Here is a 24,618-nt window from a genome sequence, read left to right as displayed (position 1 = left end):
ACCAGAACGTCTCAGATACTGCCAAATCTCTCCTGGTGGGCAGAACTGCCAGAGTAAGGCCACCTCGATGGCAGAATCATCTGAAGTCACTTTGTTCCACTACGTAGATACGGTCTGTAACTGTCACTATTTCTAAACTTGGTCCCCTCTGCTTCTCTGGGTTACTTTCCCTCTGACTGTACCACTTTCTAACTGGCCTTACCTAGGACTGAGATACTTTAAAATATATTGTACTTAATTAGTAAAGATTTACACTCTGCAGAGTTTTGTAAATATTTCAAGGCCCTCATAAGCTTAAAGAAAAAAATTATCCAATAGACCAGCCAAATGGAAGAGGCTTTTATTTGTAAAGAAATGAACTTACAACTGGTCTACAATATATTATTGTAATATAAACAATATAAATAAATGATCCTGTAGGCCCACTAACCTTCCATCCAGACCCACATGAAGCAATGTTAACAACAATATTCTGTGTGAAAATGTGCAGGTAACAAAGGTGCAATTACAAGCAAGGTTAAGCAGCAGAGTATAAGGTGCTTTAATTGAACAGTTAATGTTGCCATCAACAAACATCTGAATGCTCAATTTTACTTCACTGAATACACACACAACAAATATGAAAATCTAAAATTCATACACATGCTACTTGTTATATGAAAGTGCTTTCTCTTTTAAAAAAATACACCAAATGGACAGTCTTTTTACATAGATCATGGTGTGCTCTTATAATGCAAAATTAACTTCATTTTCAGGTTATACATTTTAGAACTGTAGCTCTAGACACCAATCTAGAAACGCTAATGCTAAGAGTGCTAAAACTATTTCATTTCCTGTAAGGAGGACTCTAATACAATATCCAATGGAAAGAATACATCTATACATAATCTTAACATCTGTTTTCTGTAAAAGTTAAAAAAGGTTTCCTTTCCCCTTGGTGATGCTTTGTTCAACCTGGGTAGATGAGCTTTTGAGGTTTTAGTAATATGAAACTCTTATTTTAGAACAATGGGAGGAACCAAAAGGAATTTAAAAATCAGTTAATATGTGCTTGAAGCCTCAAAAAAAAAAAAATTACCACAACAATTTGCCTTTGTTAAATCAACAAGGTAGTATTTTTTTTTTTAACAAGAAGACAAAAGCAGTGATTTAATAGAGGCTTGAAATGCCCACCCTCGCCTCTCCCATCAGTACGCCTTTGCACACTGTGTCTACAGCTCCAGCCTTTAACCACAGCACTCACTCCTCACTCTGAGGATAGTTTTTAGAACTCATTTTGACTTTTATTCCCCCCTATGGATAAAACAAGACCAAACTTCTGAATGAGGTGATTGGGAATCTAATTTAGTATACTAGCAATCAGACATCTAAAATTATACCATCTTTGCATACTTGCTTTTTAAAATTTAAAAATGCATATACAAGAAGTATGCAATAGATATTTTAACAGCATAAAATATTTGAAAACTTAGGTAAATTAAAACATTTTAAAAGTAAATTTTAACAAAGACCATGGCAAATTTTAAACCCAGTCTATCTGGTTACTTGGATGTCAGTGTTCTATTTTCAGTCCGTTTTAGATTCTAATCTAACGTACTGGGACACTTTCCTGCTTTAAAAGCTGCAACTATGATGCACAAAAGATCTTTTTTAATAGTAAATATTTTTATTCTGAGGGGTGGAAAAATTATTTTCATCTGGTATCTTTATGGAGAATGCTAGCATGATGTTAATCTGTATCACTGGATCAAGAGGAATTAGAACATCATTTCCCAGAACCCCCAAGTGGTAAGGAAACTTTATCAATTACTCAATGCCATTCAGTATTTATTCCCCAAACAGCTGTCAGTTCAAGCATCGAATGGTTTTTTTACTGCATTTTAAAGGAAACCCATTTACTATATAATACATGTGTGCTTTTTAAAAAGTAGATATTTGTAATAACAGTAAATTTGTGTAATTTCTTGCTTTATCAACAAAAGACAATAAAAAACAAACCTGTTTAGCAATCCCCCATGCGACTTCTCAGTTTGAGAAAGTTATTCCACTGTCAATACTGGGTGTAAAGCTTTTGTAGTTACTAATGTATAGTAAACCAGCACCAGCTTCTTTCTTTGTATTTTCTGTCACACACCCTGTATAGCAACACCTCTGGAATAGATTCAAGTGTCAAAGTAATTCCGAGAAATAATGGGCTGTCACAACAGTCTCAAAATGTAAATCCCTATCAGGTACCCTTGATTTTGTAACCTAATCAGGTATATATACGATTGACTGTGATTGGTATGTGAAATGTGTTTTAGGAATAGTGCTGTAATTCACTCAGACCCTTTAGATCTAGCTTAATACTTTAACCCAGTGCATAAAAATTTCCCCCAATTCCAGCTTCACATTCAGTACAGCAAGTAATAATAATAATAATGTCCATGTTTGTTTAAAGCCACAGTTAGAATTTTGTTTGGGAAGATTTTGTGTACTCATTACCAGTTCCTTAAGTCATGTACACCACACAGCGCGCACAGTTAAGTGTTCACATGGTTTGCTAAATGAATGGATGAATGCATGAATGACAGTGTTCATATGTGTTCATATGTTCAGTTGTGAACTAGTAGGAAGCACTTAGAAAAATGCCCTCATTTGCTTGTCTGGACAATTTTTCTTCTCTGCTTTAATCTGTAAGAGAACAAAGACTGCGAGTGACCCAGGAAATGGACACTTAACAAGTATCTTTTAGCAAAAGCTCTTAGTATGAAATGAACCAATAAAAAGGGAAAAAGAATTAAGTAGAAACAGCTTGAAAAATACCCTCTTATGTGGCCTAGAATCATAGTTTTAGAGCTGGGAGGTGCCCTAAAGAGGATTCAAACCAAAATCAGCCTTTTGAGTAGCTGAGGCTCCATAATGTGTATTCAGGAGATGGAACAGATTAAAGGCTAAGTAAGTCACCAACTGCAAGTAAAATTCCCAGCCCCCAACCAGCGTTTTATCTTCATTCATCATGTTAACTTAATGATTATGTTCATCTATTATTGAGTACTGAAGTAAACTACTTAGTACTACCTAAAACAAAAAGAATTAAGACTTTAACAACACATTCTAAACAAAGATTTTCAACAATGGACACTTCCGGTTTGCCTGAGGCCAAGACTAAACCCAGTTCCTTCTTTCTCAAGCTGGTTGATGTTTATTTCACTATCAGCCCCATCACTACCTTACACACCAACTTCCTCACCTCCACTAATTAAAGCTCCACAAAACATGGATTTAACACGGATAATATTCCCTAAAGCTTAACTTTTAAGCCAATAAATGATGGCTACTATCAATCCTTAAGAAGATTACTGGAGTCAATTTAAATAGGTGGTCTAAAAGGACTTACTAAATTACTCTTATATTTAAAACTATGCCATGTTAGCATAACAGTACTTTAAATTTATACTAAGTTCTTCTTTCTGAATTAAAATTCATCACTAGACTTCTTTTCAACAGTACATTTTAAAACCTTTGTACAGGTTTTCTTTCTATGGATTCATACTGACGCCATCAATATCACTGAGAGCAGTTCTACTTTTCAGAAGCAGCGGGAACAAATACTTCTCTAATGTACCCTCTTCTCCAACATCTGAGATGACAACTGTCATCTTTAAAATTAAATGTTCACAAGATATAGAAAAAGAAAAAATGAACCATTCATGGAAAACCTTTCCTAAACGGTCCCTTAAACATGGCACTTACGAGGTGTGTGTTCATGGGTTTGAGTAGAACGGGGGTCTTCATTAGAGAAGCTGGGCCTCAGATCTGAGGAGGAGGGAGACCACTCCCTTTAATGTCTGCGAGCTCAAGTGAGAGTTCAGAAAAAGCCAAACACTGCTCTGGAAAATGATGCTAATTTGTATCAGTGCTTTACAACTTTCAAAAAAAAGCTTTCTCATCGTATTACTTTAAAATAGATTAAATAAGCTCTAAAAATTAATATGTAAAACTTTAAATTCTTAAAAATTTAGGAAACTTTTTCCAAAGAAGATAATTTCAACATTTTTTTTTTTTAATTCAAGAAATGGCTTGTATTGCTGCTGTGAAGGAAACTATATAGTGGTACATATTATGACCTGACAAAAAAGGAATATCTTCCCAAAGAATTTTTTTTAAGATGTACAGCTTATAGTAGCTTTAAATTAAACTTAAGATTGCATATTTATTTTTCTAATACTGTTTTTGTGCTTATCTAAATTGAATCACAGTCTTTAAGAGGAAATCAAATGCTCTCAAATAGATTCATAAAATACCAATATTGATGAATGTAAATTGAACAGTTCATTTCATGATTCACACTACTGTGCATTAAAGAAACAGAGGTAGGCTCCCATTGAAATCCATACTAATAAAGAAAAAACTATAGCTCTTTAGTCATCCAATTCCTAGATACAACCTAACAAATAAAATACTATCTTAAAATGCCTTTGTAATAATCTACAAGGTTGATTCAACTGTGGTATCTGAAAATGGATACTCTCCTCTACAATTGCAGTAACTCAATTATAAAAATTAACCTTTGAGTTTGACAGATACTCTCCAAGTATAATAGCTGTCACCTTTGAAGTAAAAAATCACTAACTTATGTATCATTGGAACTATTTATTAATAGTTCTTTTAGAGACAGGAAGTCCTCCTAAGGGCAGGATCACCTGATGGAGAACAAAGGAACGAGAATGATTACAGATGTATCTTACTGCTGTAACTGGGATTCAACCATTGCACTGTATTATTTTGAACTACCGAAGGCCGTAGTGACACTACACAACCTCACTCCATTAACTGTGCTATCCCCTTGGGTCTGGGATGCTTTTCCTCCTTTTGTCTCTTCCTCCACTTCCCTGTCCTTCCCCCATGGTGCACAGGAAACAGACTGAACATTGTGCCCAAAGGTTTCACTAAAACATGACTGTTAAGTATTAAAAAGTCCTGTCCCAACTGCCTAATATTAACCCTACTACCGAACCCTCTCTAAGGACTTTCAGATGAAGGTGTCTAAGAAGTATTCCCACAGTTCCCTCCTGACTAGAACAGTCTTTTAGAGGAGGGAAGCAGTAGGTGAGGCCCTCTGAGGCTGTCCACTCGGGCTCAGGCCCACCGCACCCAGGCAGCATGCATTCCTACCAGTCATTAAGGATGAGGATCTTCAAACCACAAGATATAAGCACAGGGTTCTAGATTAAAATGTCTTTACAACTTCTTAACAGTGTGTCCAACCGGAATTTCAGCTACTCAGTATGGTGTGAGGATAGCATCACTCACATCCATAGATCATAATTTATTCTTTCTAAAATGGTGTACACACATGTAAACATGTAAACAACCCTACCACACTTACGCCGTGATGGTACCAGAACACTGAGAATGCAAATAACAGGACTTTATAACATTTAACTGAACAAGTCTGTGATATGGGACACTGGGACAGATTTCAATCTCAGACTGGTAGCTGAGTGTATGTTGGACTATAATTTCACACTAGCTATATGAGCATTAACCAGGTCAAAAATTATTCAAAGGCATAGGCACAACAGTACTTACTTCATACAGTTCTAAGTAAGTGTTTAAACACACTAGGAAACAAAAACAAACAATGGGCCATCTACAAAAATCCTTTCTATTTAAAACTAGGTAAATCATGAATATTCAAAAGTGCAGAAATCTGTTCAGTGTTGAAGTGGAGTAAGCAAAGTGACAGATCTCTCGTCCGCCTCTCTCCCATTCTCAAGCTTCTTCGCTAATGTCTTTTCCCCATTCCACCTTCCCTACTCCTATGTGACAACCCTTAAGCTGAGATTAAGAAAAACATCTGTTTAGTGATATCACAGCAAATTAAAAATATCATCCTGGAAACAGTTACATGCCACTTAAAAAGGGACAGGTTTATGGACAGCACTCTGCCTTAATCAATAGTGATTATATCCAAGCTGCATGGCTTGTCAGACACATGCCTACACCAGGCTTGATGAAAATTCGTGTCATGTAAAAACATTTACAAACCAGCTCTCTCAGTGTGTTTATTTTTTTAGGAACACATGGCTTAAAGCAAATAAAAATTGAAATGTGGAGGTTTAATTTCCCTAAATGGGAAAAGAGTGCATCAGTTTAAACAAGTCAGAAAATGCAAACTTAGGTAGCAAAAATAGGAAGAACTTCCCATGTCCCCTTTTTGTCATTCCTTCTCCTCAGTGAAAATCCTAAAACAATTAGTAGCATGAAGGAAAAAGAAAATAACACTCTCCCCACCTAATTCATACCAGAACTGTGCTTAGAACTTAGGGAGAGAGGTGCATGCCCAGTGTTATCATCCATACCCATCATATATAACTGAAGCTCTGATTTTAAAATGTCTAGAAAGAAACAGATGGATCAATAGGGAAAACTACCAGTTGAGCAAATGAGCCATTTCTAAATAAAATAGCTCACTTGAAAAACTTAAGTATATTTTCTAGGTATGTTTTGAGTGAGGACAAGAGAAGATCTGGACTACTTTTGAGATTTACAAGAGTTAAGATTATAAGGTGCTCTCATCAAATGGAAATCCCCCTTCCTGTAAGCTTTCTTGGATATTTAACACAGTGCTAGGCACAGGGGCTTTCAGTTAGTATCTAATGACTGATACAAGAAAAGGGAGTAAATAAAAGGAGAACCTGTACATCGTTCAAAGTAAATACCTTAAAGGCTATAAATAAATAGTAATGGGAGATAATCATTATTGCTGGGGGAGTTTATCCCCAAATAATCAATTGCTTGTGGATTATCTATGAAAAAGTTTTACTTCCAGGGGGAGATTTTCCTTTGTGCCCTCCATGCCCCCCTACAGTGGACCATCTCCTACTAATGCTCAGCCTATACTTGTGTTCTGAAACTGGAAGATGACAGGGGAAAGTCAAGCATATGACAACTCTGTCATAACGATTAACTGCTAACAAATGAAAACTAACTATAGAGTACCTGCCTTTCCTTGAATCTTTAATCCAATTAAAAATGTGATATAAGGAAATATGTGACATAGACTACAAGCTATTGTAGGTCTGGAACATGAGCCTTACACTATATTACACCTTCTAATCCTACACGTAACTATCAGTAAACATCTTTTTTTTAAAACATTACTACACAAAAGAATCCCACAAAGCATACATTCAAACAAGAGGCATCTAAAGATTAAAAAAATTACCCGCTGTATTTTTGTATAAAAATAATCAACATTTTCTAATGTACACAAAGCCAAAAGATAAATATCTGTGATGTCTTTAATGACATCTTTAGTCCTCTACTAGCTCAACACAATCTTTTTGAAAAGAGAGCAGTGACAATGACTGAAACCCATGGACTCTTCCCCACTTACTGAACTTCTGCGAAGTATCTGTGTATGTTCCTTCTATTTTAAAACGTTTCCATCGTGTGGCAAATATTAAAATTTTTTTTTATGTCCAGGACTATAAGGCTCTCACGGCTCCCACAACAACTATTTTATTGTCATAATTCTGATAGGACACTATTTAGTGAAAAATTTTACTTTAAAAATTTTTTCCCTAAAACATATACATACAAAATTAGGTCTGATAATCCAAGAGATATTACTTGGTGGGTACTTTGTAGGAAGCATGCAAGGGTTTAGTCAAGGAAAAAGGAATGTGTATTCTAGCTAGACCCAGCATGTTCAAGGTTAGAAAAAAATCCAAGACCAACCACATACCCACTAAAAACTTCTGTTGGGCCAAGTAGCTTGGACTACTTGTAAAGGCTATGCACTGGTTCATAAGGTATAATCACAGTATGCCCTCATCAGTGCAGAGGAGCAGGTATGAAAGATAATGTGAAATCTGTACTTTCTGAGAGTCAAATTATATGTATGCTAGTCCTTATTTTACAGGTCGATTTAGTGGACTTTCCCCTTTTTTCTAGGATGGGTAAAATTAGGAAAAATACTTGAACATCTGCTATCTGAAATACTTACACTGTATCATGTATTCCTTATTGTGCCCCACGTTTTCAAAATATTCCTTTGGGTAAAAAAGAGCAACATTTACCACTCCTCCATCAGGTTTCCGAGCTTTAACACTACTTGATATTTTGGACCCAATAAATCTTTGTTTTGAAGGACCGTCCTGAGCACTGTGGGATATTTAGTAACGTCCCTGTCCTCCACGGTCTAGATGCCAATAACAACCCTACCCAACCCTTCCAAGCTATGACAACCAAAATGTCCCTAGACATTGTTAAATGTCCCCTGGGGAGCAAAACTGACTTCTGCTGAGAGCCACTGGTCTAAATGTCCAAAAACTAAGAGGAAAACCAACTTTCTCAGCCACACCAAATTCTTAGTCAAGTTTGGAATAGAAACCAACTCTTCTGACTTCCAGATCAATATTATTCATGCTAGAATGCAATGCTTTTTTATAGACAAAGCAATTGTCTAACAGACATATTTTTTAAATGCACACTGATATCTCATTGCATACAATTCCAGTCACTGGACTCCTATACTAGTCCTAAATTACTCCTAAATTATATCTCTCATGACAACCTATAGAAAACTTACAGGGTAGAAAAATGTATAAGAAAACCGAATCAAAACAGGAGAAATGTAAATCATTAAATTATTTTTAAAAGGATTCTTTATATTAACGATAAACATCACCTTTAAAAAATTATCTAGTATAACATGTTTCTTTGAAAAATATCATGGCCCTCTATATCAGTCTTTCATTGTTGCATGTAACCTGTAAAAGCAATTTTACCAATGTAGGCTACTTATGAAAATGTATGATGAATTATATCTGTAGAAGAAATGTCAGCTTTTGATGTGGAGATTCCAATGTGCTTGGCTATCCACCACAATGTATGATAATATTCTAGGCCAACTTGAGCCTTTACCTTACAAGTCTGTTTAAGAAGAGTAAAAACCGCTGTTTTCTCACAGCCTCATGATCCTGTTAAGATTCCTTCAGAGAATTGATGCGTGCACAGATCTTTAGAGCTGGGCCTAATTTGATATTCATTGCACTCATAAGATGGTCTTCTTTTAGCAAAAGAAGGGCCTGTCCATCAATCTCCTGTGCTCTGAACTCATCTGCAATATCCTGGCAGCCTGGAATTGATTAGAGGAAGGAAGTTAGCATTAATACATAACAATTAGATGTTACTTCTATCAGTCACAGTTAGGTTCTCAGTGGGTCTGAGTATCTGAAATACTGGCTGAGAAACAAATGAAATTTATTTATGGTAGTCTTGGGTTCACTCCTGAAGAACAGAGTATCTCTTGGCATTCTGAAAATAAAAATTAATTCAAAATTCAAGTAAAGCAATTTACTTGGAATTCTTGTTCTAAAAATATTATTATTATAGAAATAATTAGAGTCAGGAGAAATGTAGATTTATCAGTTCAGATATAACATACCTTGACAAAAAAGACAATGGTATCACCTCAAAGCATGCCACATATATAACAAGTTTGGATTAACTAGTTACTGTACCTCATGAACTTTTCTTTGTATAATATACCCTTCACATACAGGTGTAGAGAAATAAAATACAATGTTCTGTCATTTGAGTAACCATTTAGAAATATTTTTTCAAGTACCAGAGTACCACTTTCATTATTATTCGTACCTTATTCTAATTTACAACTTTCAATTGCCAAGTACATGTAGTAGAACATTTTTATTTTTCATTCGTGAAAGAACCAAACCAACAAGGTCATAGTATCAATCTACTGCAATGCTGCTGAAATGTATTACACTTCTTGACTTGTAATACCAACTTCAAATCACTGGATTTGTCTCCACTTTTGATAAAAAAAAAACAAATTCCCACTGAAATTATGAACTTGCCCCCTCATCTCTTGCCAAATAATACCTTATCTCTCAGTGTAAACCAGGTGATTTAGCAGGTAACAATACTAACATCTACTTCAACTTCAAATGTTTTTACTGTCTACCAAATTTTCCACAGCCAGGTTATTCAATAAACTTCCCCACTAAGGATAAAGAAACAACCAGGGAAGATAATGAGTTAAGGAACCAAGAAAGGAGAGAATGCAATAATGGGGAAGCTTCCTTATGAGAGACAGTGAAATTATAGAAATGAATTTAAGAGTAAAAACTAACAGCTTCAAGTCTATTTTACTCAAATCAGCATTCTATGAGAAAATAAAAAGATAACAAGTAATAGAAATGGTTACATTACACCACTGGAGAGCCCAACTTTGCTAGAATGATTATCCTTTCTACTGCAAATGTGTCATCCACTTGCTTACGTAAGATAATAATGTCATCCCTATAACCCGGGTACCAAGCACAAAGCATTGTTAGGTGCTGGATACATCCATTTCTGCATAAGTCGAGGACTGGATGAGTTAATAAACAAACAATAAACAAAAACAGGATCTGCTACGGAGGAGCTATTTGTAAGAGTGATACACTTTCTTCTGTATTCAGCTGTATGGCCCTCTTTTCTCTTGGTTATTTCTTTTCCCATCTTCTCTGTTAGTTGTTTCTTTACTGTTTCATATGTATAGCAACCAGCTTTTCAACTTCTCTATTTTAATTTCCAGACTTAAAAACTGACACTTCAAAAGTACCCTAAGCAGAATGTTACGGTTTTTGCCCATTTACCATATAAAAGAAATTATATAGTTAAAATGGGATTACTCACCATAGAAAAGCTCCCTTTCTTTTCCCAGAGGTAGCTCTCAAAACTGGGCAGACAAAACTGACTAATCTTGCATCTAGTTGTGACTTCATCCTTCTTTTTATGAAAGAACTAATGTTCTTCTCTCTTCAGTCTTACTTACAAGAACACAGGAAAGAAAAGAAGAGAGAGAAAGACAGGGCGGGACTTACTTAGATTCAGAAAATAGGAGCAATGAGAAGTAATGAGGACTGTTAAGAGCTACATTTGGGAATAGAAACAAGGAGTTTTCCCTAAGGAAATATATCGCATCTGTTGTTCCTCTGTACTGGGAGATGTCTTTTGGTTGTCAAATGTCTTCTTGTGATAAGTAAATGTATTAGTAGAATGATAAAGAACAAAAAATGTTTCAGGAAACAGCATGATCATGGAGGAATGCATTATCTTAAGAATTTTAGATCACAACTTCCATAAGCCAACCACAACAAAGATTAGTTATACATTAGTATAGAAATGAAAAAATAAAATTACTTTAAAAAGAAAAGGGGGGGCACCTGGGTGGCTCAGTGGGTTAAACCCTCTGCCTTCAACTTGGGTCATGATCCCAGGGTCCTGGGATCAAGCCCTACATCAGGCTGTCTGCTCCGCAGGGAGCCTGCTTCCCCCTTTCTCTCTGCCTGCCTCTCTGCCTGCTTGTGATCTCTGTCAAATAAATAAATAAAATCTTTTAAAAAGCGGGGGGGGGGGGGGGCTAGGCAAAAGCAATTATTTTTCTGAAACTCATTAAAGAAAAACAAATTTTCAAAAAATATTTAGATGCTCAAGGTATACTAAGCTAGAAATTCAATGAGTTTCTGACATTAGAATCTACTTCTCTAAAATGACGGTGCCCCAGGGACTTGTACAAAACATATCCCAACTGCAGCAACCAGTCAGCATTGCTGGTTTTATGTCACCAGAAGCAGCTATCCGGATGGGCATGGACCTCAGCAACTGGATGAGTCCCAAATGAATTTTGCAGTGTCCAGGCATTTTTCCAGCTAAACCCAAAACCAAACACTCTGCACAGAAATGATCTCAGGCTGGTGAAAATATATCACTTGCCACTTAATATTACATAAGAAACAAGTCCTAATGTAGCATTATGAAAACCAACAGTCATATGTTTTTAGGTGAATTCCTATTTTATATTCCTACAGAGAAACCAAATCTACTACAGATTCACAAATTAATAAGTACAGAATAAACTGACCTTTGCACTGTAACAAGTTAAGAAGATAACTGCAGTTAATTGAGAATAATCATTCCCATAGAGAACCTTTTAATGCACAAAAGTTAGAAGAAAATATATATATTTTTTTAATTTAGAGAGAGAGCATGTGCACATTGCGGGGGGGAGGGTGGACAGAGGGGAGGAGACAGAATCTTAAGCAGGCTCCAATTTCAAGACCCTGAGATCACAACTTGAGCCAAAACCAAGAGTCAGACACTCAACTGACTGAGCTACCCAGGCACCCCCAGAAGAATGTAATTTTTCACTGTGGTAGCAACTCTGAGATGAGATACACAGCATACAGCTCTAATATGGTCCCGGCAGGATGGTTCACAAGATGACATTATACAAAGAAAAAACTCTATAAGTAAATATAGGTGCCCTGATGAAAGAGGGATGCCCGTCTCAGATGGAAACAAAGAAAATACATGAGATTACAAAATATGTAAGCTTGTTCATTCTATGAGAAAAGGTTGGAAGCAGACTACTTGGGGAAAGAAAAACAACACAGCCCAGAATGAGCCTGAAAGAGGCTCAAAAGACGTTTATAAAGGCCAGAGGAGCATAGAGAAATGAAGACAAAAGCATTTTCTGATACAAGATTTACTTTAGGCCTTAGGGATTATTCAGAGAGAAACACTCAGAAGGAAGCTATAACTGATCACACAAATAAGCCTATTATTTAGCCCGTCAAAGGAGTTTGGAAGTACTCCCATTTAATCAGTTAAAGGAAAAGAGACTCTTACATAGCACCAAGCAATTCTAAATTTTATAAAGCAGTTTCCCTTTAATGATAAGTAATGTTCTCTAAACAACTGGCAACAAAATTGTATCTTGATGAACTAAGATAAGCATCTCAAATATAAGCAATGGTTTTTTTAAACTGAAATGAAGCAAGAATGAGACAAAGGAGTTCAGCCTTTGTTCTAATACAGCAGCCAAGAGTAACCTCCTAGCAAATGGATATTGGGGAAAGTCAGAAAATTAGCCCTAAAAAAATGCATATGAAATGATAGAGGAATCAGATACCTATTATTTGGTAATTATTTGACCAATCACTTTCCTCAGGATATGAACCAATGCTCCTCCCCAAAGGAAAGGAAATAGTACCCCCAAAGGAGAAATCGAGCTAACAGCTCACACCACCCAGGTGGAAGAGTGAGACTACTTCTGAAGATGACAGAATCAAAGTCCAATGCCAAGGAATCATTAGAGATTCCAGTGTTAATTCTCAAGGTATCTAGACTGGTCTAAAAACTAAAATTTATGTCATTAAATATTAAAACCACAACCAGTTAAGACTCATCATCTTCTAATATATCGGTTTTAAAGCAGGTTCAAAATCTATATGGTTAGCACTTACTTCACACCTAAGTTTCCAAAGGTGCGTATTTAAAAATCTTCCATGAAAAATGTATCCTCTCTTTAAACAACTGCAATCTTTCCTTAAAAGTGACCATATCTTGTTTAAAAAAAAAAACTTATTGAACATTTCTGAAACAAGCTACTGAAAAAATAATTTGTCATAGAATTCTGTTTATATAAGGTAAAATGGCAGATAGGTTTTTTTTTTAAAGCAGTTAATAGTTCTGAATATTCTTTCTTTACTCAGCACATTAACTGTAAGTTTGCTTCTGAGAGAGTAGTTATCTTCACTGAAAGATTAATCAGCAAAAATAGCTGGATTAATTTTAGTAAGTCTATAGAGTTCAAAGGGGATATATTCTATCAAGAGAATAGTGTGATTCACAATAAAATCAAAATGGAGCAAACATCTTGTTTTCCACATTCATAAGGTCAAAATGAGTAAGATTTGCTGATTTAAAAAAATATAGTCTTAACACACATAATCAGTGTGGGTCTCATCATGAGCAATAGTGCAGTTATCTTTAGCAACCAGCCCCTTGGAGAAAGGAGATATAAAAGACTGCTGCGTTAAAGAAAAAAAGATAAAGAACATAAAGAATTAAGCTGATGGAAAGACTACCAAAATGAGAGAGCAGAAAAACATAAATAAGAAAGTTAACCTCAATATTGGAATGGACTATCATAACTGAATCTTAGTTGTCTACTTAAAAAATCAAATTTTAGAAGGGTTCTTGATGTCTACTTATTGAAAAGAATCAAGGAATGCAGCTCCCTTTAAAAGAACCAGCTTGATTTTTTAAAAAAGAAACCAAAATGTTATATTCTAAAAGGTCTTGATTAGCTTTCAAAAATTAAAAATATATATATATAGTCTCTCTTATTTTATTTTAAAAAGGTTAAATTAGGAAATAAAGAAGAAATAGAATAGAAAAATAGAAGAGCAGAAGGGAAGAAGTGTCTGACTCAATCTCTCTACTGACCTCTCGAGAGAAATCAGACTGAAGAGAAGAGAGCACCTTTAAGATCTTCACCGGCTGAGGTGTCACAGCAGAAGCAGGACTAGTCAGTTTTTATCGACTTGGGGGGTATGAGAAAATACCCAGTTGTGCTGAGGGAATAAGCAAGAGGAAACAGATCATATTTCAATAGCAAATGCCATTCAATTAATATATATACATAGTACTTCTGTAGCCCTCTTGTACAATAGGTGCAGATGGATCTAACATCATTCCTGTGTGGCAATGCACAAGAAATATAAGGCCCAAGTGGTGAATTACATACCAGGCAAAGAGTGGATGAATGCCCAGACATCATCAACTGTCCAGATAGATGGCTCTGTTTGTGCAACTGGTAGCAAGTCACTGTTCTCAGGCATTTTCCTAATTCTCACATCCCGAAGCTCACGTTCTCTTTCCCGCTCACTCTGCCTGCGCAGGCGTGTTGTCATAGCAGATGGAACAGAATCTTCATGAGAAGCCAAGTCTTCTTCTGCAGATGGATAAGTAATTGGAAGCTGGAAAATGTAGTACAAGTAAAATACAGCATTGCACTTTCCTTGCATTTCGGAAAAGGGTATAGTACATTGAAGCAAGGTTTCTACAGACCTGCCTAAGGATATGTTCTCTTGCTGCCCCATCAGGGCCACTTGGACGACGGCCACGATGCCCAAGACTTTGATTATCAGGCTTACGATTCCAACGACTAAGTGCAAATTTTTTAGAACAGCTAACATTGTACCTAAGAAATTCAAGTAAGAAAAAATATTAAGTGATAGATGGAACACCCCATTTAGTATTTAATTATGACTTTAAAATGCACTTGTGAATCAGTAAGTGCCAAATACTTCATTAAGGACTGTAATACCTCAGAAAGTAAACCATAGTGTTCAACAGATTTACTTATGCTGACAGTCAAAAAATGGCTATAAATTTCAATAATATCGCTCTCAATACATTACTGACACCTATAACAAGGTGCTGATATTTTCTTCTATTAACAGTATGATGCTGGGAAACCTCGTGAAAAATACAGAGGATAACCGATTTTTTGCAAAATAATTCAATGTTCAGGAGAAAATAATTATGTAGATGTTCACACTTGGGTTTTCTCAAAATCATTTCTGAAGAGAGATTAATATAAAGAAGTTAACAGAGTAAAGAAGGGGAAATCTCAAATGGCTAGTAAAAGATTTTTCAAATATTACTGAAATCAAAGAGTGACAATATTGTAACATTAAGATTTCGGAGTTATACAAGGAATTCATAGTTCTCACTATTCACGAAATTCAAATACACCTAATTCTTTAAAATTAGCTGAAAGAGTATTTTCATTTTATCAAAACAGACTAGTAGTTTTTAATATAGATCTTTATAAGGCATGAGTCTTATGCTGTTTACTGGGTTTCCAGGCCTAGAACAGGGCAGGCAGACTTTTTCTACAAAGGGCCAAACACTAAGTATTTTAAGCTTTGTGGACAATACAAGTGTCTGTCAAAACTACTCCACTTTGCAACCGTTAACATGAAAGCAGCCATGAACAATAATGAATGAGCATGGCTGTGTTGTAATAAAATTTTACTTAGACCAAAATTTGAATTTCACATAATTTTCATGTTGTTATGAAATATTATTCTTCTTTTCATTTTTTTCCAACCATCTCAAAATTTAAGAACCATCCTTAGCTCAGGCACCATCCAAAAATAGGCTACATGAAGGATTTGGCCTGGGTACAGTTTGCCAACCCCTTCCCTAGAAAGAAGAGCGAAAAGAAATAATCTAAGAAATGAATTTCTGAAAAGCTAAAGAAAGGCAAAGAAAAATACATATAGTTCCTCTTTTACACATATAGAACTGCCACTGCTATTGATAACTATTCTAGGACCAATATACAGATATCAAAATAAATATTCCTCATCTATGTTTTATGACAATATCAGGAGGTGGAAGTAAGGAGTACTATGAAAATGAATAAGCTGGTTTTTTTTTTCCCTAAAAACTTTTTTTTTTTTTAAGTGCCCTAACGGCCACTTCATTTTACCCTAAAACAACTCAATAAGCTTCTGCTGCGTTCAATACGCTGGTCTGTGCACAGAGCTCTATAGGTTTCTGATTTCCAGTCACGGCAATCTACAAAACATCCTTCCCCACTGACTAGAGAATAGAGACTAACCCTACACTTGCTATTCAGTCCCTAAATATTTAGATATCCAAGGCAGACATGTAGATAGCGGTTCTTTGACCTAATTTACCCTTTCCTCCTTCCTTTCTCATCTGCATTTCCCTTATATTAGGATCCCTCACCCCTAAAGAGGTTCACGTAAAGGTATAGTAACTTGACAACTCAGCAATCAATCACCTCTGGGAGGAGTGATGGTAGTGTTAAATGTTCTAAAATATTTAACAGTCAAAACATTTAAAATATTCTGAAAGGCCATCTTTTTCCCTCAGAGTTTTAATCATTTAGAATCAGAGAGCCACTCATCTTTTTTGTGGTGTATGCAAACTGGAAAACTCCCAAGTTAAAACGGGAGTTATGTAACTCGGTTAGGGCTGTCAATAACATGAGATAATATGTAAATAAAAGACTGACAACTAACTAAGAAACCAAATGAAGCCATTTTTGGAGGAAAATACTCTTATTATTTTTTAACTTAAGTTTTACTAAGTATCTTGTAGTGGCACCATACAATATAATATGTTCATGCAAGAAAATTCCTACATACAATTAAGATCTTCTATTCTTTGAGAGAATAATCGCTTTCTGGAACAGAGAACAAACTTCAAAATAATCTGTACATACACTTCACCTCCATGGTCAATACCTATATTAGGACTGATTATTAAAATCAGAGTTTTTTTTAATGTAAACTAAACCTGTGATGAGAACAAGGAAGATACTGAACACTTCTTTAGTTATGAATATGGTTTGCCTCTAAAATTACTATTGAAAATAGATTTAGAAAAGACCTATTTTGCTCTCTGATGATTTAACAATGTGGGGAACTTGTGCCGCAGCTGTCCCACTTAAAAACCTAGGATAAACAGGAGTAACATATGAAGAGATATGAATATAAGGAATATAGTATATTCATAATATGAATATAATGAAAACAGTTTAAAACAAATCAAAACCAGTTTAAATCCTGGTATTTTCATACTGATCAAACAATGAGGTGATAAAACAAATACTGTTTTGATACCTTAAGGACTAGTTCACAGGAGACATTCTCCTAAGCATATTCTTGCCAGGAGATTGCTACTTCTATGTTAGAATATGCTATAAAACTCACTGTAAGTGTTATGAATATGTAACTCTTACAGAGCAAAATTTAATAACTAAAATGATTATCAAAGTAGCTCCAGATAATGCCTATTTGATATTCTTCCTCTATATTATAGTATCTAGTTTTGGCTGCTCGTAAACTCTACAAGTTTTCTGGGTTTCTTACAATGGTTGTTTGTTTTCGCTTTAGGAAAGTCAAGGAAATAGAAATACCTTTTGGCACAGGACATAGTGCAGAATCGTTTTGACCGGAGAAATTCATTAGCATATCCCATCTTCCCACAGAATTCACACTTGAGCAACTCACTGTCCATTTCTTCTAATGTCTCTAAAAAAGAAACAAAGGAAAAAACTTTCAAAAATTTAATTGTGGCAGATTTTCTTTTAGCATCTACTTCAGTTGGATACAGCTAGTTCAGTCCCTCCAGGAAACTTAAAGGAATGATCTTTTAACTTTGCAATGGATAGCCATTGGGGCAAGGAAAATACCCCCAAAACAACTGCAGCCATCAATTCCCTCTTACTCCTCCATAAACATTTTATGGAGTTATCGCTGTATAAATAAGCAATGCATTTTTAAAGGTTCATCTTGCTGAAATCCAACATACTTAAAATGGGCAAATAACTTTATTGAGCAGTGTAAAAGAAATGAAGATGAATAAGGCAAAACCTTCAGGAAGAAGGCTCTCAAAAAGTACTGTGCAGGATATGAATTTTGGTGCATGGTGCTATGAAGATACATAGCAGAGAATACTTAATTGTAGTTGGAGCAAATGAGGATAACTTCAAAAAGAAGCTAAACTTTTGGTATGCTGGATTTTAGAGGAGCATGTAAGAGAACATTTTCAAAGGTCTGCAGTGTACAGTAGAAAATACAGATACAAGAGCACCTGGGTGGCTCAGTATTTAAGTGTCTGCCTTTGGCTCAGGTCATGATCCCAGGATCCTGGGATTGAGCCCTGCTCAGGCTCCCTGCTCAGCAGGAAGCCTGCTTCTCTCTCTCCGACTCCCCCTGCTTGTGTTCCCTCTCTTGCTGTGTCTCTGTCAAATAAATAAAATCTTAAAAAAAAAAAAAAATGAAGAAAGGGACTCTGAAATGTAGACATGGATGACAAGTACTCAGAAAATTTAAGCATATTATCCTAGTGTTACTAAAGAAGCAAACAGCAAAGTGCTAAGTCGAGATAAGACAGCAAGAACTACTAAAAAACATACTGTGAAATAATCTGAAGTTCCAAGGGACATCCAAATATACCAACATGACTGATCAAATCATGAACTAGCAAGAGTTCACTATAAAAAAAATTTTTCAAGACTACCTTCATAAGCAAGTTATCTGGTGAGTAGCAATAAGAAAGAGTCTCAAAACAAGTAAAATTAGAATTGCTCCTTCCAATGACCTAGAAATGGCTTTTACCCAATTGCGGCTCAACAACACATTCCCAGGAACTGATGTCATAATTTCCAGCTTTGTTTTCACTTTGTCATGCTTGTAACTTGATCTGACAGGAGACAGGACCTCTCACTCCACCACCAATGCCACCAGTCTGGCCCCAAAGAATCTAGTCAAGTTGTTCCATTTCCAGACCATACTGAAAGCTTTAAAAAGCCTGTATTCATTCACTAAGGTAGCAATATGTAATACTTGATATTGAAAGGTTAGAATTCCTTACAAAGGAGAAGAATGTGTTTTTGCTGGTGAGAGAAGGGAGATCCAAACAGGTATGGTCTAAGGACAGACAACGTAACAAAAAATGAACATCAGTTTTATTTCTCATAAAGAAAAGAGGAACGTTAACATTCAAAAATCCCTGTTCTCATGTTTGTCAGAATTTTAACAAATTTGGTATTACCAAGACTACTTTTTGACATTTGTGAATAAAAAATTACAGAGACAGGGGCGCCTGGGTGGCTCAGTGGGTTAAAGCCTCTGCCTTCAGCTCAGGTTATGATCCCAGGGTCCTGGGATCAAGCCCCACATCGGGCTCTCTGCTCAGCAGGGAGCCTGCTTCTCTCTCTCTCTGCCTACTTGTGATCTCTCTCTGTCAAATAAATAAATAATATCTTTAAAAAAAAATTACAGAGACAAAAAACTGTTGCTTTAGGTAATAAAGATGGAAGTCTATGGCATAGACAGCTGGTAATTCTCCAACATCCATTCTTTGCTTTTCTCCCACAGTAACAAAATCCTAAATTTCAGCTCTTAAAATAAAAACTACAGTTACTGCCCTAGGTGTAGCCATCCATGACATGTGAACGAAAATGCCTGCAAATTCCAGGTGGTGTCCTTTTCTCCCATCTCACTGATTAGAATGTGAAAATGAAAATTAGCTATCTTGGAAACAAAAGCAACATTCTAGGGACGAGAGAACTGTAACATGCTGACATCTTAGGTGTTCAACATCTGCATGCCTTTGGGCAAAAATTAAACTTCTACCTTATTTAATCAATTATTATTCTGGGTTTCTAATGGAGTGGCCAAACATATATCCTAACTAAGAGATGTCCCATTTTTTTGTGTGGGAGGAGTAGTTACTTTTTAATTTTCTTAAGACTTGAGGTCACTTAATGGGGTGCCTGGGTGGCTCAGTGGGTTAAAGCCTCTGCCTTCGGCTCAGGTCATGATCCCAGGGTCCTGGGATCGAGCCCCGCATCAGGCTCTCTGCTCTGCTGAGAGCCTGCTTCCTCCTCTCTCTATGCCTGCCTCTCTGCCTACCTGTGATCTCTGTCTGTCAAATAAATAAATAAAATCTAAAAAAAAAAAAAGAAAATGTTTAAGAAAAAAAAAGAGGTCACTCTTTTTTAAGTGAGGTCACTTAATGGTATGAAGCAAAAGAGGGAGGCAATAAGATAGAAATCATGATCAATATGATTTACCATGGGAGACAAAAGATCTTTTGGTAATCACAGTCTACTGGTTGGAGATACTAGTTATAGAACCAGTCCAAATAGAAATAGAAACTATTCTCTAAAAAGAGAATAATTCTTACACTAAGTTTTAAAGTACTGAATTAAACTGTATTTACTACTAATAACAGTAAACAAATGACTTTGCCATTTCACTCTATACGACTTCCCATAAACTAAACATTAAAACATACATTAATAGAAACACCTTATAAATTACTTTGGGAAATTTTGGCATACTCTATGTAAATAAAGCTCCACTGTGAAACAGATTAATCTTTTTTGACTATATTTACCTTATAACATTGTGCAAATTTAATTGTACAATGTGTTAATTTGGTACATATTATGCTTATTGTTGTAGCAATATTTAGCACCTCCATCACCCTCTATCGCTTTACATAATTATCCTTTCTTTTTAGTGACTGGAATACTTAAGTTTTAGTCTCTAAGCAATACTGTTGTCTATATTCATTACACTATGCATTAGATCTCTTTGGCTTATTTACTACTCAACGCATAGATTAATCATCTTTAAATCTTCCTTTTCTTTACTCTGGTAACTTACCCTGTGAAACTACCCTTTGCCTTGTCTTCCATATGCCCTTTCCTTCCTCTTCCCACTATAACTACAAGTATCAATTACATACCAAACCTATATTCATCCTACAGATTACCAGCAGTTTCCAAAAACATTCTTTTCATTTAATCTGTCTAAAAATCTTCAGTAACCATCCTCTTGACAAGATAATTCCTAACAACTCAGTCAAATATCCAAAATACTCTAGAATCTGATTTTATCGTCTAACTTCTATTTCTCTAAGCCCACAGTCTACTCCTTGCTGTCCCCTCCTAGAGTTATGTGAACATCCTTTGTACATTTATTCATGGTTCCAACCTGAAATGTTCTTCCTGTTTATTATCTATGATTTATCATCCAAGACCCAGGTCAAATCCCATCTCTAAAGGAAACTTAGCAAACTGGCAATAAAGCCAGGTTTGTTGTCGTTGTTTTCCACCACCATAAGCATATTCTTTAATCCCCATCTCTATTTCACCTACCTCCCTTCTGGTAGCCAGTTTGTTCTCTATAGTTAAGAGTTTGTTTCTTAGTCTTTCTTTTTTCCCTTTGCTTGTTTGTTCCTTAAATTCCACATGAGTGAGGTCATATGGTATCTGTCTCTGACTCATTTTACACAGCATTATATTCCCTAACTCTATCCATGTTGTTGTAATGGCAAGATTTCATTCTTTTTTATGGCTGAGTAATATTCCATTATATGTATATACCACATCTTCTTTATCCATTCATCCATTGATGGACACTTGGGCTGCTTTCATAGTTTGGCTATTGTAAATAATGATTCAATAAATACAGGGGTGCATGTATCCTTCTGAATTGGTGGTTTTTTCGGGGTAAACACCTAATAGTGCTATTACTGGACTATAGAGTAGTTCTATTTTTAATTTTTTGAGGAAACTCCATACAGTTTCCCATGGTGGTTGTACCAGTTTGCATTCTTTTCAAGTGTTCTACAGAAACAACCATAAAACAAGTAACAAAATGGCAACAGGTACATATCTATTAATAATTACTTTGAATGTAACTGGACTAAACACTCCAATCAAAAGACATACGATCACAAAGTGGATAAAAAACAAAACCCATTTATATGCTGCCTACAACAGACTCATGTCAGACAGAAAGACACCTGTAGATTGAAAGTGAGGGGATGGAGAAACATCATGCAAATGGATGTCAAAAGAAAGCTGGGACAGCAATCAGATAAAAGAGACTTTACAACAAAGACTAAGAAGAGACAAAGGACACTATAATGAAAGGACAATTCAACAAGAAGATATAACAACTGTAATTATTCATGCACCCAACAAGGAGCACCCAAATACATAAAACAGTTAATAACAAACATAAAGGATATAATCGACAGTAATGACATACTGGACCAGATGAATTTAACAGACATATTCAGAACATTCCATCAACCTGTTTTTTTTAAATTGAAATATACTTGACATGTAATATTTAAAATTACTCTTTGGTGCACAAGGTAGTCATTCAGCAATTATATTCATTATGAAATACTTGTTACAAGTATATTACAATATTAGTCACTATATTCTCTATCCTGTACACTTTTCAACCCTGTAGCTTATTTATAACTGGAAGTTTGTACCTTTTAATCTCCTTCACCAATTTCACCCATCTTCTCACCTCTCCTTCGGCAACCACCAGTTTGTTCTCCATATTTATAAGTCTGCTTCTTTCTATTGTTATTTGTTTGTTTGTCTTATTTTTTAGATTCCACATGAGTGAAATCATAGGGTATTTGTCTTGCTCAGTATGGCTTATCTCATTTAGCGTAATAACCTATAGGTCCGTCCATGTTGTCACAGATGCAAGATTTCATTCTTTTTTATGGCTAAGAAATACTCCATTGTGTATATATACCACATCTTCATTAATTCATCTATTGATGATGGACACTTAGGTTGCTTCCATATCTTGGCTACTGTAAATAATGCTGCAGCAAACATAGGGGTACATATATCTTTGTAAATACGTGTTTTTGTTTTCTTTGGGTAAATACCCAGAGGTGGAATTACTGAATCATATGGTACATCTTTTTTTAGTTTTCTGAGAAACCACTATACTATTCTCCAGAGTGGCTGCACCAATTTACATTGCCATTAACTGTGCATGAGGGCGCCCTTTCCTCCACATTCTCTCCAACACTTGCTATTTCTTGTCTTTTTGATATTAGCCATTCTGACTGGTGTGAGCTGATACCTCATTGTGGTTTTAAAACCACAGCGTGGTTGATCAATTGGTTTTAAAGTCAGTTTTTAGGTCCCAAGTTCTTACCATCTATACAATTCATTTAAAACTTACCACATGTTACTCCTTAGTTATCTTAAATTCACTAGTTCCTACTAGATCAAAAGCTCCTCTCAGGTTCAACCACAGTCTAACATAGGCTATATGTCTATTATATTATAAACCATGAGTATCATGACATATGCTGTGAAGCTTCCTAACCAGTTTTCCATTTTTCTCCAATGTGTCACACAATAGGGCACATTATATATGCTTTTTAGCTTAGCACTTTGATTTATACACTTCTTGTAGTTATAGGCAAGGGAAAAAAATATCCCTGCAGGGCACCTGGGTAGCTCAGTCAGCTAAGCATCCAACTCTTGATTTTGGCTCAGGTCATGCTCCTGGGATTGTGAGATCAAGCCTCGAATTAGGCCCCATGCCAGGGATAGAGCCTGCATGAAATTCTCTCCTTCTCCCTTTGACCCTCCCCACAACCAAAAAAAGAAAAGAAAAAAACAAAGCAAACAAAAAAACTCTGCATATTCACCTTTACTACTCTTCATCTCAAATGAAACATTTTCTCAGATAAAATACTATGCATAACAAAGTATTCAGGAATTAAATGAAATTAAGTTCATAATAAAAGCCAAAATGTATTCATTGTCTAGATACTGATTAGAAAAATAACTATAAAAGGATATTTATAACAATTTATACAATTATATAATTAAGGAAATCTCAATATGAACCAGGTACTAGATGACCCTAAAGAATTACTGTTAATATTGTTTTGTGTGATGTAGCATTATAGTTACATAAGAAAATGTGCATTTTTTAGAAATGCATAATGAATTATATACCAGTAAAATGAAATGAGGACTATGTTTTGTTTTTTTTTTTAAACAGAAAGGAAGGAAGAAAAGATAAAGAGAAAGGCAATAGAGAAAGAGAAGGGGGAATGGAGGGAGAAAAACAAAAGGGATAGATGAAGCTAGAATGGCAAAAATAATATTTGAAATTGGGTAACAATGTTGAGTCTGGGTGAGCGAGGAGTCATTATAGAACTCTAATTTATGTATGTTTGAAATTTTTCATTGTTAACATTCTTTTAAAGTGCAAAAATCACACTGCTCTCAATATAAGTTAGCAGTAAAAACCAAATTTTATACTACTATCATACTCTTTGTAGTTCAAATAAAAGGTAAACCAGTGATGAATACATTTCAACAGTTTATAACTTACTGACAATGACAGAGGTGCCTTGCTTTGAAGAAACAGG

General features: G+C 35.4%; 1 protein-coding gene across 9 annotated transcripts in view; it reads right to left on the bottom strand.

The window, feature by feature from the left end:
* Positions 1–324: 324 nt before the first annotated feature.
* The window catches only part of PHC3 (polyhomeotic homolog 3), a 77,865-nt gene continuing 53,571 nt past the window's right edge, over positions 325–24,618 (bottom strand). For 4 of the 9 annotated variants that reach the window (XM_046003863.1, XM_046003864.1, XM_046003865.1 and 1 more), the window contains 4 exons: positions 17,807–17,921; positions 14,917–15,049; positions 14,594–14,825; positions 325–9,130 (listed from right to left, as the gene is read on the bottom strand). In XM_046003863.1, coding sequence (XP_045859819.1) covers positions 8,976–9,130; positions 14,594–14,825; positions 14,917–15,049; positions 17,807–17,921 — 635 coding nt within the window. In that variant the 3' untranslated portion in view covers positions 325–8,975. Of the gene's footprint in view, positions 9,131–14,292; positions 14,421–14,593; positions 14,826–14,916; positions 15,050–17,806; positions 17,922–24,618 lie in introns of those variants that run through there. The other 5 variants (XR_006818111.1, XR_006818112.1, XM_046003867.1 and 2 more) reach the window with 5 other exon arrangements.

The sequence above is a fragment of the Meles meles genome, chromosome 4 (genome assembly GCF_922984935.1).
Source record: "Meles meles chromosome 4, mMelMel3.1 paternal haplotype, whole genome shotgun sequence".
In the NCBI taxonomy this organism is placed as follows: domain Eukaryota; kingdom Metazoa; phylum Chordata; class Mammalia; order Carnivora; family Mustelidae; genus Meles; species Meles meles.
The sequence above is the reverse complement of the archived record's forward strand: the minus strand, read 5'-3'. Positions and strand labels throughout refer to the sequence as shown.